Source organism: Salvelinus namaycush, chromosome 3 (genome assembly GCF_016432855.1).
Source record: "Salvelinus namaycush isolate Seneca chromosome 3, SaNama_1.0, whole genome shotgun sequence".
Taxonomy (NCBI): Eukaryota; Metazoa; Chordata; class Actinopteri; order Salmoniformes; family Salmonidae; genus Salvelinus; species Salvelinus namaycush.
In genome coordinates this window covers 82,535,593-82,551,340 of record NC_052309.1, presented here as the reverse complement: position 1 = coordinate 82,551,340, position 15,748 = coordinate 82,535,593, and the positions used below count along the sequence as shown (strand labels likewise).

Below are 15,748 nucleotides of genomic sequence, written 5' to 3'. Positions count from 1 at the left end.
ATGATGCTGCCACATGATGCTGCCACCCCCGTGCGTCATGGTTGGGATGGTCCCCCTTTTTCCTCCAAACATAACAATGGTCATTATGGCCAAACAGTTCTATTTTGGTTTCATCAGACCAGAGGACATTTCTCCAAAAAGTACAATCTTTGTCCCCATGCGCAGTTGCAAACCGTAGTCTTGCTTTTTTTATGCCGGTTTTGGAGCAGTGGCTTCTTCCTTGCTGAGCGGCCTTTCAGGTTATGTCGATATAGGACTCGTTTTACTGTGTATATAGATACTTTTGTTCCTGTTTCCTCCAGCATCTTCACATGGTCCTTTGCTGTTGTTCTGGGATTGATTTACACTTTTGGCACCAAAGTACGTTCATCTCTAGGAGAAAGAACGTGTCTCCTTCCTGAGCGGTATGACGGCTGCGTGGTCCCATGGTGTTTATACTTGCGTACCATTGTTTGTACAGATGAACGTGGTACCTTCAGGCGTTTGGAAATTGCTCCCAAGGATGAACCAGACTTGTGGAGGTCAACAATTTATTTTCTGAGGTCGTGGCTGATTTTTTTTATTTTCCCATGATGTCAAGCAAAGAGGCACTGAGTTTGAAGGTAGGCCTTGAAATACATCCACAGGTACACCTCCAATTGACTCAAATTATGTCAATTAGCCTATCAGAAGCTTCTAAAGCATGGCATCATTTTCTAAGCTGTTTTATAGGCACAGTCAACTTGGTGTATGTAAACTTCTGACCCACTGGAATTGTGATACAGTGAGTTATAAGTGAAATAATCTGTCTGTAAACAATTGTTGGAAAAATGAATTGTGTCATGCACAAAGTAGATGTCCTAACCGACTTGCTAAAACTATAGATTGTTAACAAGAAATTTGTGGAGTGGTTGAAAAACGAGTTTTAATGACTCCAACCTAAGTGTATGTAAACTTCCAACTTCAACTGTAAACCCAGAGTCATTACACAACTCCCTCCTTTCAAAGAGCGCATCCTCGTTTTAGCTTGCGACTCAATGTCTTATAGGAACGTGCTCACTGGCCAAGCTGCGTTCACTGATCACTGCCGGTTGTGTTACAGCCCAGGATCGAACCAGGGTCTGTAGTGACACCTCTAGCACTGTGATGCAGTGCCTTAGGCCACTCAGGAGCCCACGTATAGGGATAAGGTGACTAGGCATCAGGATATATGGTAAACCGATTAGCAGCAGCGTATATGATGATTGTAGGCCTATGTGAGTGGGGGTGTGTGTTTAGAGTGTCAGTGTGCGTGAGTGTGTCGGGCCCTGTGAGTGTGCATAGAGACAGTGCAAAAATATCAAATGAATGAATCACTGGTTGCGTTAGGTTTCTCAGAAACATTCAATTTACATCAAAAATAGAGATTTGGTTGTAAAAAAAGCAAACTGCTCCCAAGGTTAGGGTTTCCAGTAGGGACGTCCCAAGGATCCCTGAAAGCATTAACAGTTGGAGTTGAGGCTTTTATTTTGAAACGCTCACTGTAAAGCAAGCGGAAGTACAATTTAATTGGAGCTTTGAACAATCGACGTCATCCAGCAGTACCAGCCCACTGCTGCTGTCCCAAAGCAAGCACAAGTCTGAACTTTTCTCAAAGCCGATAGATAACAAACCGGGTTGATTAAGGAAAGAGTGCGAGTCAACTGCATTTTTATACTCTCATTAAGGTTAATTGCAAGTGGAGTAATGTCATTTTGTTCCTTCTTCGGTGGTGAGGTCTTTAAAGACCACTTTAAAACTGGTAAGAGGCTCCTCAGCTAGCTAAGATAGCATTTCAAGTTAGTCAGTTACAGTAGCTACAGTATTTTAGCTAACTTGTAAACATGAGATTAGTCAGTAAAAGTAACTTCTACATCTGCTTTGCCTGCTGTTTGGAGTTTTAGGCTGGGTTTCTGTATAAGCACTTTGTGACATCTGATGTAAAAAGGGTTTTATAAATACATTTGATTTGATTCGGGACGTTGTGGCAACTATAACGTCTGTGGTATCTTTTACAGTAACGTTAGCTCCACTGTGTCCTAAAATGGACTATGACTTATGCTCAATCAGTAGCTAACAAAAGTAGCATGCTTTTGTAATCACTGATTACACAAGGGCCACGTTAAGTTGCCAAACGTTTTCGAACGTTGCAGATAGAAATACCATGAATAGAGCCGACGTGAGTCATTATTCTACATGTCGGAGAGCCATGTTTGCTCTACATAGCTAACATGTTTCTATCTGAACGTTCCAAAACGTTGCATACTGCTGAACGCGCCCCTGGCTTTTACCAAACCGTGATGAAAGATTGAACCACCAGTCAGTTCCGTTAAACTGTAGCAACTTATTCTACTGTGCCAAGAAAACAAATGTAAACCAAACATTAATAGTTGCAGTAACTATAAAGTATAATTGAAAATAAAATTTGTATTATTTATAAGTATACAATGTAGCGCCTAAATATACAAGTATATTTAGATCTTAATGTGGCCACTTATGTCATCGTTTCTCCTAAATGTAGGTTTTGACATGTCCTCCTGTAACATCACTCAAAGAGAATGTGTTGAACATGGGTCCCTCCCCAGGGTTAATAGATGACAAACCGGTTTGGTTAAGGAAATAATGCGAGTCAACTGCACTTTTATCCTCTCATTGAGGATTATTCCTGGTGGGTTAATGATGTTTTCACTGGTCAAATCATCCTGTAACTTCACTCAAAGAGAATGTGTTGAACATGGATCCTAGATCTACTGTTGGTTAATCTCACTGTAATCTTCTATCTCCCCAGGGTTGTATGTGTGTGCCCAGTGTGGACACCAGCTGTTCTCCAGCAGATCTAAGTACGAGCATTCCTCCCCCTGGCCTGCCTTCACTGAGACCGTCCTCCAGGACAGTGTGTCCAAGCACGAGGAGAGACCTGGGGCATTCAAGGTGAGATCCTCTCAGTTTGGGCGTGGAATTGCATTGGACCAGAGTTGTGAAGTTTACCTTAGGTACAGATCTAAGATCAGCTAAGCTTCCCCTTCCCCAATGCCGGGTAGGCAAAGAGTTCCCATTTTAAATGACTTAATTTGTCTGGAGGGACAAACTCTGCTTTCCTGGCGGACCAGGAAAGGTGTGGCTAAATCAAGTGCTCCTACTGTGCTAGCCAATCAGATGGCTCAAATCACCTAGTACAGCTTCCACGACCCCACAGCAAAGTTTGATAGTAGCGCTAGCCATGACCAGAGAGAAACTGTCAGGGAATACAGCAGAGTTGCTGTTCTTATCATTGACTTCATGTTGAAGTTTTTATTCAGCACTGTCAACACTGTTTTTATTCAACACTTTTACAAAACATAAACACGCTTCTCCTTCATTCCACTCGCGCTGCAGCTGCAATGAGTTAGTAGCCAAGTGTGTCGCTAGGCCTGCGTTTTATTATTAGCAGCTCATGTCTATTTTAATATCGATGGATATTTCACTTTCTCTGGTCATAAGAACAGCATGAGTTTGTGCATGAGGCAGAAATAATGCGGTGCGACTCGAGTTTCACAGTCAGTGGGGGGACAGTGTACCCTCTGGTCAGTCTCACTGGAGGAAAGTAGAGAGCAGGGACCGTGATAGATGGACGCTCTGCTGCTCTCTCCTTTCCTCCGCTGAGACACCATCAGATGCAGGTACCATTAATTAGTCCAGTAAATTAAAAAAGATAATTATTTCAATTAATGCTCAACTATGCCTCACAACTGATCTATTTTGTTATCAAAGCTTGAGTTTTGAAATATAATATGGTCTGAGAAGAACAATATTGGCAGGCCAAGCATATAGCCAAATATGATGTGATAATGTATTAGATCTACTGCACAACAATGTAATTCCTACACAACAATTGTTTTGTAAAGTTAAGTTATATATTTTTTAATAATCTGAGCAGTAAATTTCGGCTTGCTTTTTGACTGCGAAAGTGATCTTGACTCAGAAAAGATGGGTGACAACTTAACCCTACTCCATAGGGGCATCCCTCTGTTGACTGTTCATTGCTAAGTAATTGTCTGCTTGTGGTCAATGCACTGATGAGCCAATGTTAATTTTAACAGGATGTGTGTAGGGTATTGCATTCAATTTCTGCATTTGTAAGCAGTGTTTAATTTTGAACTTGGGAAGGTCCTAACAATAATGTTTGATACGTTGATTGTGCATTGAACAAAAATATAAACGCAACATGTAAAGTGTTGGTCCCATGTTTCATGAGCTGAAATAAAATATCCCCGACATTTTCCATAGGCACAAAAAGCGCATTTCTCCAATTGGCATGCTGACTGCAGGAATGTTCACCAGAGCTGTTGCCAGAGAATTTAATGTTAATTTCTCTACCATAAGCCGCCTCCAACGTCATTTTAGAAAATGTTGTACGTTCAACCGGCCTCATAACCGCAGACCATGTGTATGGTGTTGTGTGTGGTGGTTTGCCGATGTCAACATTGTGAACAGAGTTAATGAATGAAAACACTTTTTTCTTGTTAAAAAATGTGGCACATAGAATTGACTATACTATTGTATGGAAAGATGGAATCTACTAGCTGTGTGTTTCAGGTCCGATGTGGGAAGTGTGGAAACGGACTGGGTCATGAGTTTGTGGGCGACGGGCCAAAGAAAGGACTCTCACGCTTCTGAATATTCAGCAGCTCACTGAAGTTCGTCCCTAAAGGTACGGGTTCACTTAAACTATGTAGTCACGGAATGTCAAGCCAATTTGATTAGATAATAGTCAAAACATGTCAATGTCTCTGGTTGATACCTAACCAATCTGACTGAGCACACGTTAACCACTGGATAGTTAATGTTACACTTAAAAACGTTGATGAATTAAAATGTTGTCCTTTCTCTCCACAGATAAGGTAGATGGACAGTAAGGTGAGCTGCAGGGGTATGGAGTCACAGTGGTGGTAGAGCAGTAGGATTGTCTGGAGTCTCTGTGCTGCTGAAGGAGTGGAGGACAGTGGATGAAGTGTCCTGTGATAAAGCCCACTCTGGGACCTCCAGGACACTGATGGTCAATGTCTTCACTGGACAAGGACAGGGCAACTCCCACCAAATAGTCAGCTACATTATGCAATAATACACAATCATAATATAACAATAATACACAATCATAACACAGACAAGTACAAGGAGTTACACGATTACACAAAGATAGTCACTTAATCATTGTTTTATGTTTTATCTTAACATTGTCAGTCTAAAGGGGGATTGCTATGTAGCCTTCATAGTGTTGAATGTAACTTCAAAATGTCCTAATTTATATATAGTAGTGAAAGCAAACAAAAGTGCTCTGACTTATGGCTCAATCTACCAATGTATGTTAATCAGTTCTATCAATGATGTTATGAGCCTCTTAAAGATTTACAGTGATGTAAATAAAATCTCAATCGTCTTAACGGTCACAATGTATAATATGCAAACAAAAAGAGAAATGAAACTGAGAAATAAAGATGTACTTTTATAGAAGATTACATTATTTGTTTGTTTATATTTTTATGGGCACAACGTTAACAAGTGTGCCATGAAAATAGTTTTTCAGCCATCTTTATGACAAACACATCAATCATGCCAGTATTTTACTGTACTCACCTCAAGAGATTAGCAGACCTGAAAATACTAAATCGTTAATATATACTCAATCATTACTCAGGTTATACAATTAATCTTGTTCCACATCTTTCACGGTGACATTTTTTTATTTATTTGATGCATTATACTCCCACCTTGTGGCAGACATGAGACCACGCATTACCCAATCAGGACGGGCTTGTCAGTTGGTCTGGCAATGAATGTGGGCTGGACTCACAAATATCCACCCCTCCAAAAATGCTAACCTGATATTTGTGCCTCTACCTTTATCACTCATCATTATTCGCGATTCATTAAGGACTATCTGTAATCATGGTAGCATCCACATTAATGTAGAATTGTTTAGAAACATATTATATTCTTATTTACAATAAATGTGACTAAAAAATGACAATACATTATTTACCATTCATTTCTATTGGGCACAAAATAATCTGAAACACAACCAAAACAAACACCAAATGCATCCAACAAGTTAGTAGAGTCACAAGCTTGATGTAATCATTGCTAACCTGAATGAGGGAGACTCATATCTCCCTCATTAACTTTAAGCATCAGCTGTCAGAGCAGCTTACAGATCGTTGCACCTGTACATAGCCCATCCAACTACCTCATCCCCATATTGTTATTATTTTTTTGCTCCTTTGCACCCCAGTATCTCTACTTGCACATTCATCTTCTGCACATCTATCACTCCAGTGTTTAATTGCTAAATTCTAATTACTTTGCCACTATGGCCTATTTATTGCCTTACCTCCCTAATCTTACCTCATCTGCACACACTGTATATAGACTTTTCTATTGTGTTATTGACTGTATGTTTGTTTATTCCATGTGTAACTCTGTGTTGTTGTTTCTGTCGCACTGCTTTGCTTTATCTTGGCCAGGTTGCAGTTTTAAATGAGAACTTGTTCTCAACTGGCCTACCTGGTTAAATAAAGGTGAAATAAAAATGCCTTCTCTCAGACCATCCACCAGGACAGTGTGTTCAGAATGGGGATATGAGCTGTCCTCCACATGGCCTGCCTTCTCTCAGACCATCCACCAGGACAGTGTATTCAGAATGGGGATATGAGCTCTCCTCCACATGGCCTGCCTTCTCTCAGACCATCCACCAGGACAGTGTGTTCAGAATGGGGATATGAGCTCTCCTCCACATGGCCTGCCTTCTCTCAGACCATCCACCAGGACAGTGTGTTCAGAATGGGGATATGAGCTCTCCTCAACATGGCCTGTCTTCTCTCAGACCATCCACCAGGACAGTGTGTTCAGAATGGGGATATGAGCTCTCCTCCACATGGCCTGCCTTCTCTCAGACCATCCACCAGGACAGTGTGTTCAGAATGGGGATATGAGCTCTCCTCCACATGGCCTGCCTTCTCTCAGACCATCCACCAGGACAGTGTGTTCAGAATGGGGATATGAGCTCTCCTCCACATGGCCTGCCTTCTCTCAGACCATCCACCAGGACAGTGTGTTCAGAATGGGGATATGAGCTCTCCTCCACATGGCCTGCCTTCTCTCAGACCATCCACCAGGACAGTGTGTTCAGAATGGGGATATGAGCTGTCCTCCACATGGCCTGCCTTCTCTCAGACCATCCACCAGGACAGTGTGTTCAGAATGGGGATATGAGCTGTCCTCCACATGGCCTGCCTTCTCTCAGACCATCCACCAGGACAGTGTGTTCAGAATGGGGATATGAGCTCTCCTCCACATGGCCTGTCTTCTCTCAGACCATCCACCAGGACAGTGTGTTCAGAATGGGGATATGAGCTCTCCTCCACATGGCCTGCCTTCTCTCAGACCATCCACCAGGACAGTGTGTTCAGAATGGGGATATGAGCTGTCCTCCACATGGCCTGTCTTCTCTCAGACCATCCACCAGGACAGTGTGTTCAAATCCCCTGAGGATTGGGGACCAGTGAAGGTGTGTTGTGTGTGCAGTCAGAGAGGGACGGATTCACCCTTATGGCCTATAGGAGTCCTAACGTGTGTAGGGGTTGTTTGTGACTTTGTGTGATTGTTGTCAATGGAGGTTTTAGTTTTCCACCAACTTATTTTACAATGGAACACATAACATGTTTTATGTGTCCCCTTTTAACAAGGATACAGAACGTTAAAACAGAGGGAATCCTTTCTGGGTGTTTGTTTCAGGTCTGTTGTGTGGAAATGGACTGGGTCATGAGTTCTTATACGACGGAGCAAGAGAGGGACTCCTGCTCCTGAATATTCAGCAGCTCACATTCATCCCTAAAGGTGGGAATTCAGTGTGTTTGACCTGTGTGAGCAGAAAGAGTTATCCTGTGTAGAATAGAACTCATTTGAAAAACAACTCAAAGACACTAATGGAGGATTAAGGATGGTATTTTTGTATTCTCCTCTGATATAGAGTACTACAGAATATACTCTGACCCTGCTCCCCAGCTACTCTCTCCAATGTTAAGGTAGATATATGAACAGTAAGGTGAGCTGCAGGGGTATGGAGTCACAGTGGTGGTAGAGCAGTAGGATTGTCTGGAGTCTGCTGCTGAAGGTGTGCAGGACAGTGCACGAAGTGTCCTGGGATAATAGCCTAAAAAGTAGTTAGATTGGCTTTTATAACACATAAGCCAATAGCCATCTATTAGACATTAAATACACTTATTTTTATTAAATACAAGTCATCACGTATGACAATGAAACACTAAATTAATGAATAATAATTGCCAAATAATCCTCTGTTAGAGTTCAATTCGGGGACTGTCTGCGTATTTTAACTGTTTTATCAATGTTTATTCACTTCTGAATCTCAGTCTCTTCAGCCAGCGAGTGGGTCTTAGTTTATGATCTCTGGTAAAGAGTGACTTTGGTGTTGAATTACATTACATAGCCACTTCCACTGGAGACTGGAAAGTCCCACCTATTTCATTCGCTGAAAGGCCCGTCACTTCTTGGCAGACAGATACTCAAACGAAGCACAATGCTGGAAATCTATCTGCATCCACATAAACTAGTCCTGGCATCGTTCTATGAAAAACACAGAAGGTTTTATATTGAATTAAATAGAAGGAAACAGAGAGACAGAGAGAGAGAGAGAAACAGGCAGTTCCTTAATGTATCCATTGGCTGTATTATACAGCCCAAGCATTAAGGAACTGACAATCTCTCTTCTCACTCTCTCTCTGTTTTCTTCTATTCAATTATAGGTAGCCTAATATTTAATCCCTTAGTTAAGTGGGCAGGGGGAACACATGACAGGCATTCATTTGAAATATGGTATAAGGTTATAAGGTATTATATACGCCAATTGTCATCTATAAGGCATTTATTCAGTGATTTTCTTCTTTGTCAAAAATAAATGTTTATTTATTCACAACTAGGATCTGATGGGTAACACTTTATTTTAAGGGTCCATAATAAACCATCAAGTGAATGGGCAAGACAAAATATTGAAGTGCCTTTGAACGGGATTTGGTAGTAGGTGCCAGGGGGTGTGTTTTTCACGCTCCACAGTTTCTGGCATGGATCAAGAATGGTCCACCACCCATAGGACATCCAGCCAACTTGACACAACTGTGGGAAGCATTGGAGTTAAAATGAATGCTTTCAACACCTTGCAGAGAGCATGCCCCGATTAAATTGATGCTGTTCTGAGGGCAAAAGGGGGGGTGTCAGCTTTCTGTCAGGTTTTCTGTGTTATAGGTGGCAGAGATGTGTCAATCAGTATATTGGACTTTTCTGTGATGTTCCCCAGCTCTGTGTTCTGTCTAATTCCTCCCCCTCCTGTTGACAAGGAGCTGCTGGCGCGGTGTAATCTCAGAATCTCTAGCTAACGGCTGGTCCTCCCTGTTTACCTGACCGGAGAATACGCTCACGGGTGTCACACTCGATAAGTCCTGCGTATCGGGCTTCAACCAGTTTTCTCTGGTCAAAGGCAGGGGTTCAGCACTTCGTCTGGGCAAAGGACTAATGCTCAACAGGCTAGACTCCCAGTGCTCCTTTAAGTGTGCCTTAAACACCAAGCCCCTTTTGGTTTCCTGCTTGAGCCCACAGTAATGGTCTGGTAACGGGCTACCTGTGGTAGAGCCCCTTAAGCTAAGGTTGTTATCAGTGTTCCTTTTCTCCTGAACACTTTATTCAACCAATAGAGTAACTAGTTAGGGAAAACCAGTAAGACTTCATGTTTGGTTTCACAAGTTATATATTTTATTAGTTTTTTTCTATACAACTTGTTTCTTTCAGAAGAGGTTGTTTGCTTCTTGAACTCTCTTTCACAACACCTTTACAATGACTTTTAATAGTTCTATCTTACCCTATAGCTTTCCTCATGACAACACTTCAAGGTGTCAATGGCCCAAATTCTGCCTTCCTCAAATAAAGTTATACAACACATCATTCCCTTCACATGTGATGCTGTTAAACAAAGTTAGATGACACATTTTCCCCTTCACATATGACGACGACCCACGGTGATGTCTCCTCCAATGCCCACCTGCTGTTCTACAGCTCTATCAGCTCTGACCCAGGGCTTGAGTTCAACAGGTTGCTTCCATATAAGGTGAACTTCCACCCTCCGGCAGCAGAATATCTGTACTTTAAATGGGTCATGCTGTATTCCAGCTGCTCGAGGCTGGCTCTTCTTCTGCTGATGATGATTTTTCTTCTTCTGATTCTTTGTTTTACGACCAGCAGAGTCCTGCTGGGGGACTGGAGGAGTCATTAGGTCACCAGGACTTGGGCCAATCACGACAACCCCTCCATGGAGTCATCCAATGGTTGTGAATCCTGTGACCTTGCCTCGTCCAAAAACATTCCGTTACCCCGACCCCCAATAGTCTCTTTATGTATTCTGAAAATAAATAGAAACTCAACTTGCAACAATTTCGAAGTTTGTACTGACTTACAGTTCATATGAGGAAATCAGCCAATTTAAATACATCAATTAGGCCCTAATCTATACCTTAAAAAAAAGGTAGAAATTTATATTTTATGAACGTGTTTTTAAAAGGTTGGAATAAATCTTTACATTTCCTTGGTTTTCTCTCGTAAAACCATGCTGACTACAAGTTTAGACAGCTGGCCCTAGACTCATTTAGCTGACATTGGCTAATTGAGTGACTGCTGATGCACAACCAAATGTCAAAATTGCACCTTCTGTACCACAGATGATGTATTAGGTGTTTGGTTGATAATGCACAGCAGTGTACCAGTAGTGGATCCAGAGACCCCCCCCCCCTCCCCCTTCCTTCCAAAGGCTTTAAACTTTTAGAGGTTATTAATGTTAAGGCTTTACGAGAGGAAACCAAGGAAATGTAAAGGTTTATACCAACCTTTTAAAAACACGTTCATAAATATAAATACTGTATATAGACCTAGTAGATATATATATACACTGTGCCTGCTGGAGGCACATTTGTGGCTTGCTGGAGGTCATTTTGCAGGGCTCTGGCAGTGCTACTCCTTGCACAAAGGCGGAGGTAGCGGTCCTGCTGCTGGGTTGTTGCCCTCCTACGGCCTCCTCCACATCTCCTGATGTACTGGCCTGTCTCCTGGTAGCGCCTCCATGCTCTGGACACTACGCTGACAGACACAGCAAACCTTCTTGCCACAGCTCGCATTGGTGTGCCATCCTGGATGAGCTGCACTACCTGAGCCACTTGTGTGGGTTGTAGACTCCGTCTCATGCTACCACTAGAGTGAGAGCACCGCCAGCATTCAAAAGTGACCAAAACATCAGCCAGGAAGCATAGGAACTGAGAAGTGGTCTGTGGTCACCACCTGCAGAATCACTCCTTTATTGGGGGTGTCTTGCTAATTGCCTATAATTTCCACCTTTTGTCTATTCCATTTGCACAACAGCATGTGAAATTTATTGTCAATCAGTGTTGCTTCCTAAGTGGACAGTTTGATTTCACAGAAGTGTGATTGACTTGGAGTTACATTGTGTTGTTTAAGTGTTCCCTTTATTTTTTTGAGCAGTGTATATAGATGTCTGTCTGACTTGTGTGTAAATAACACAGGCCCAAACGTTTGGTCAGGGAAGGATTATTGTCATTATGTTAGTGATTCTTCACCAACAGTGTTTGCTTGAAGCACTTTACTGTGGCAGTTATAAATAAACCACTTCATAACTATACACCTTGGGCTGTTTGGGAGGGTGCACCATTCTAGAACATTTAGATAGAAAGTGTGGAACAGGCATGGTTCTCAGTCATAAACAGTAGGGCATCATGTGAGCTGCTCTGTGCATTGCATTTCTATATAGAACACTCAGAACATCGCCCCACCCACTTAATAATCCCCTGTTCAAACCCTTACTATCCTACAAGTTCTCCCTTAAAGTACATAAGTTCAGAATGTGGATATGAGCTCTTCTCCAGCAATTCCAAGTTTGAGCATTCCTCCCCATGGCCTGCCTTTTCCAACACAAACAAACAGGCCTATTTATAGACTTTGACTCATTGGTCATGTGCTGCTCTACAGCACCACCACTGTTCTGTGCCGTCTGGCAAACATTTCTAACTGCGTCAAGAGCAAAAGAGCTCAGCTCAGAGAGGACATTTGCTGAGAACCCAGAGTTGAGCTACAAGCCATTGTAGGCTACCAAGAGTTGAAATGGGTCTTCCAGCCTTGGGTCTGATACCGTTTTTGGGGCCCCTTGCGTTTCCAGTAGCATTGGGAACAATCGCCGTAGGGGGGTTTATATTGATTAAGGCGATTCATAAGAAACCTTCGTATCATCCAGGAAGTCCCATAATAACACGTTCCGTGATGGTAAAGTCAAATAAAGCTTCTGGAAATGAACCCACTGGAAATGCTGCCAGCAAGAAGACAGAAGGACAGCGTAGCAGCAATGAAACTACGATCATAATTGCTTACGGCCTTGGAGTGGTTGACACTTATAAAAAGTAGGTCTATAATTTTTACATATTTCTATCAAGTCTGCTTTACCCACTGAGTACAATGGGCCTTTTGATTCATAAGAGCATGGATAGGCCATTATTTTCATGATATAATTCCTATTACATTGTAGAATTCCTTTTGAATTGACACAAGAATTATGTTAGCCTACTGATACTTCCTTTTCTCTCCTCATAAGAGTTAAAAAAGGTAGACCATCTCAGTTTGGTCCGGGTAACTTTCGCATAGCAGAGGCAGACCATATTCCACCATTGGCTTCTCTGAGGATAGCCCGAAACCATGAACGACTGGATCGTCTCCTACAAGTGAATCCAAGGCTTCATGAGATGATCATGAGCCTTGATTATGACCCAACTGGACAGAACCTGTTAACCATGAGGGTTCTTTACCAGGATCACAGAGATGCTCTGACCACTGGAAACAGCAGGGAATCTCAAGTATCCAGGTGAATGCTTTAGAGTAGGCAACACCTTTTCTGTGTTATCGTGTATGGTTTAGCAGATATGAAGGAAAATACATTGTCCAGTTATGGCAGAATAGCAAAATGGCCACCATGATGATGATGCGTGATGTCGTACATGGCGCCGTAGTTATTCTCGGCCATCAAAACATAGGTGTAGTCATCACCTTTTCTGTTATCATGTTTTCTGTGTTCTAGTCGTCTGCTGGCAGAGACAATCCTAGACGGAGATGCTGCACTTATGCTGAGGAAGGCTTTTATCATGGGTCATCCTATATCTTCCCGGCAGCTCAGAGAAGACGCAGGTAAAAACATTGATTCTTTTCCTGTTCCCTCATCTTACAGTAGATACTGTAGATCTTTAGCGTCTCTTACAAAAGTAACAATTTCACAAAGTTTGTCTTAGTCGCTGAGTTTGCCTGTATGTTATATTAGGAGTATTTTACAAAAAAACTAAGATATGCATAAAGTATATTTCTCACCAGTCCACCATTGATATGGTCTCAGAATATCATCATTTTGAATAATGGAGCATCAGAGCTAGACTAATAGAAAACATGTGTTTAGTTCCTAGAATACTGTTATCAAAACTTGCTCTTGCTTTCAGGCGACTTGAAGCTAAATGCCTTGAATGTGTGGGACAATTTGGGATTTCATCAAAAATGGACTAATGAAAAACATTTTTTTTTTTTCATAAAAATAAATAAATAAAAATACATAATTGCTTTTTGAGTAAAATGCCACTTTAAAGTTCACATTTTCCCTATTTGAAACGATGTACTTATTCTAGGATTGGCCGCACCATATACCGATGGTAACATTGACATGTCTGATGAAGGAACAATGCACTACTACAGATATGGCTACATTGAGCTGGTCAAAGCATACCACAAGAAGGGGTTAATCAACAAGAATCAAGCAAAAAAGCTAATTTCATGGGTGGAAAGAGACATGCACCTGGACCGGGATACCCAAGAGTATGAGGAGATCCTTGATTACATTAAACGTCATTTTCGTGTTTTCCGGTGGTAGAAATGGCAAACAAACTCAGACAATACAGAGTAAATACAGATTGTGTACTCTAACGGGAGTTCCCAAGTTAAAAACGTTTCTATGATATGCAAATTATGGAATTCAGTATTGTTGGATTCTAGTTTGAAATATACTAATTCATGTGACCATTCTAGAACTCATTGATTCATTTACATGTATAAGGAATGCATATGCTGGGGTCAAGGAAGGGTAGATAGGGACTTATGGAAAGTTACTGAGTGTAGAAAGTTCATATTCTGCTCCCTGTTTCTAAGGAGGGAGTTGAAGGGCAATAGTTAGTCTCTGATAAGGCAGGCCAGCTGAGGAACTAGGGAGGAGCGAGGAATGCGTCTCGAGGTCAAGTCAACAGATGAAGTGAGAAGAAACCTCTGGGAGGCAGGCCAGAGAGACCCACCACAACGACTCTCCTACTACAGTCCTATTTCACACATACACTTCCACGCATGAAGGTTTAAGTATCAGGCAGGGCTATGACTACACCAGTGAGAGGAACCAATTAAGTTTCTGCCTAGCAACAGAGATGTATTGGCTGTATAGATGTGTAAGGACATGATCCCACATATTAGAAGGTAATAAATATATGTGCTTGTGTAATCATGCCTTGTCTTTGCAGCTGTATGACCCAGTGGGTGAATAAACTTGGTTTGAGGTTTGTGTAGTCGTCCGTTTGAGTTTTTACTCCGTTTGTTCAGAATCTAACAGTATAAATATCATAATGAGGAGTATAATTTATTGTTGATAGATGTTGCAATGTTTCTTTGGCCTACTGGTATAGTCGGTGCCTGGTAGGTTATGTTCAGCAGTGTACTACTAGTAGATCCTGTCTGCCTGTGGCATTGGTAAATGTACAGCCTATAGATTCTCTGCAAAATGTTTAGATTTCCTGATTCTCTGCATTTAATGTAACATTATGCAGCATAAATCAGCTATTTTGGAAGCAGCAGACAGTGAGTGGACATTACTTTCTTATTTGTATTAGATCTTCTGTTTGTCCAGCTCCTGTGTAAATTTTAGCTGTGTGTAAATCCCTCTACTTTCACAGATCCTTCATCTACCTGAAGAGTGCAGTAGCAGGTGTCCACCTGTTGATGGTGCCGTCCTCTTTGATAATACAATTCTGAGGCCCTGGTAGATAAACGTGATCAACGCTGCCCTGTGTTTTGTCCATAATTATGACACACCAGTGGACAATTGTAACGATGTATGCTGAGAGTCGGGAAGCAAGTTCAGGGAGTTAATACATTTAATTAACAAATGAACAAAACAAGAAACACAAACAGCGCACCGACATGAAACAACAACAATGACGACTGGTGAAGGAACCAAAGGGAGTGACATATAAAGGGCAGGTAATCAAGGAGGTGATGGAGTCCAGGTGAGTGTCATTATGCGTGTAACGCTGGTGACAGGTGTGCGCCCTAACAAGCAGCCTGGTGACGTAGAGGCCAGAGGGGGAGCACAGGTGACAACAACACACATCAGGCAGTCATTGTACTGTTAAAACATAATTAAGGAAACTTTCAGAAGTTTCTGACCACTGTAAAAATGCTTGTAAACATCAGTAATGGATCCTCGTTAAAGGATTTAAAGCGTATTCATTCCAATTACAGGGCCTTGAAAGAGTTATTTGTTATTTTTGGTCACTACCTACCCGAGTCGGGAGGGGGTAATTTGCATGCCTGCTGCCTTCCTTGGATGTGGTAGCCGTTTCTCAGGTTCCCT

At 41.9% G+C, this 15,748-nt stretch overlaps 2 protein-coding genes across 2 annotated transcripts; both read left to right on the top strand.

Annotated features, from left to right (window-relative positions):
- Positions 1-1,556: 1,556 nt before the first annotated feature.
- On the top strand, positions 1,557-5,492 carry LOC120041167 (methionine-R-sulfoxide reductase B1-A-like). Its single transcript, XM_038986111.1, has 4 exons — positions 1,557-1,759; positions 2,786-2,928; positions 4,573-4,687; positions 4,873-5,492. The coding sequence occupies exons 1-4, from the start codon at positions 1,705-1,707 to the stop codon at positions 4,890-4,892; spliced, it is 333 nt and encodes a 110-aa protein (XP_038842039.1). The 5' UTR covers positions 1,557-1,704; the 3' UTR covers positions 4,893-5,492.
- A 6,604-nt stretch (positions 5,493-12,096) lies between these two features.
- Positions 12,097-14,680, top strand: LOC120041152. Its single transcript, XM_038986110.1, has 4 exons — positions 12,097-12,500; positions 12,692-12,958; positions 13,172-13,278; positions 13,764-14,680. Exons 1-4 carry the CDS (start codon positions 12,208-12,210, stop codon positions 14,003-14,005), a joined length of 909 nt encoding a protein of 302 aa, XP_038842038.1. The 5' UTR covers positions 12,097-12,207; the 3' UTR covers positions 14,006-14,680.
- The last annotated feature ends 1,068 nt before the right edge of the window (positions 14,681-15,748 follow it).

Coding starts and splice junctions, on each gene's coding strand:
- LOC120041152 (XM_038986110.1), top strand. CDS start 12,208: ATGGGTCTTCCAGCCTTGGGTCTGATACCGTTTTTGGGGCCCCTTGCG. Junction 12,501..12,691: donor GTGGTTGACACTTATAAAAA/GTAGGTCTATAA, acceptor TCTCCTCATAAG/AGTTAAAAAAGGTAGACCAT. Junction 12,959..13,171: donor AGGGAATCTCAAGTATCCAG/GTGAATGCTTTA, acceptor TCTGTGTTCTAG/TCGTCTGCTGGCAGAGACAA.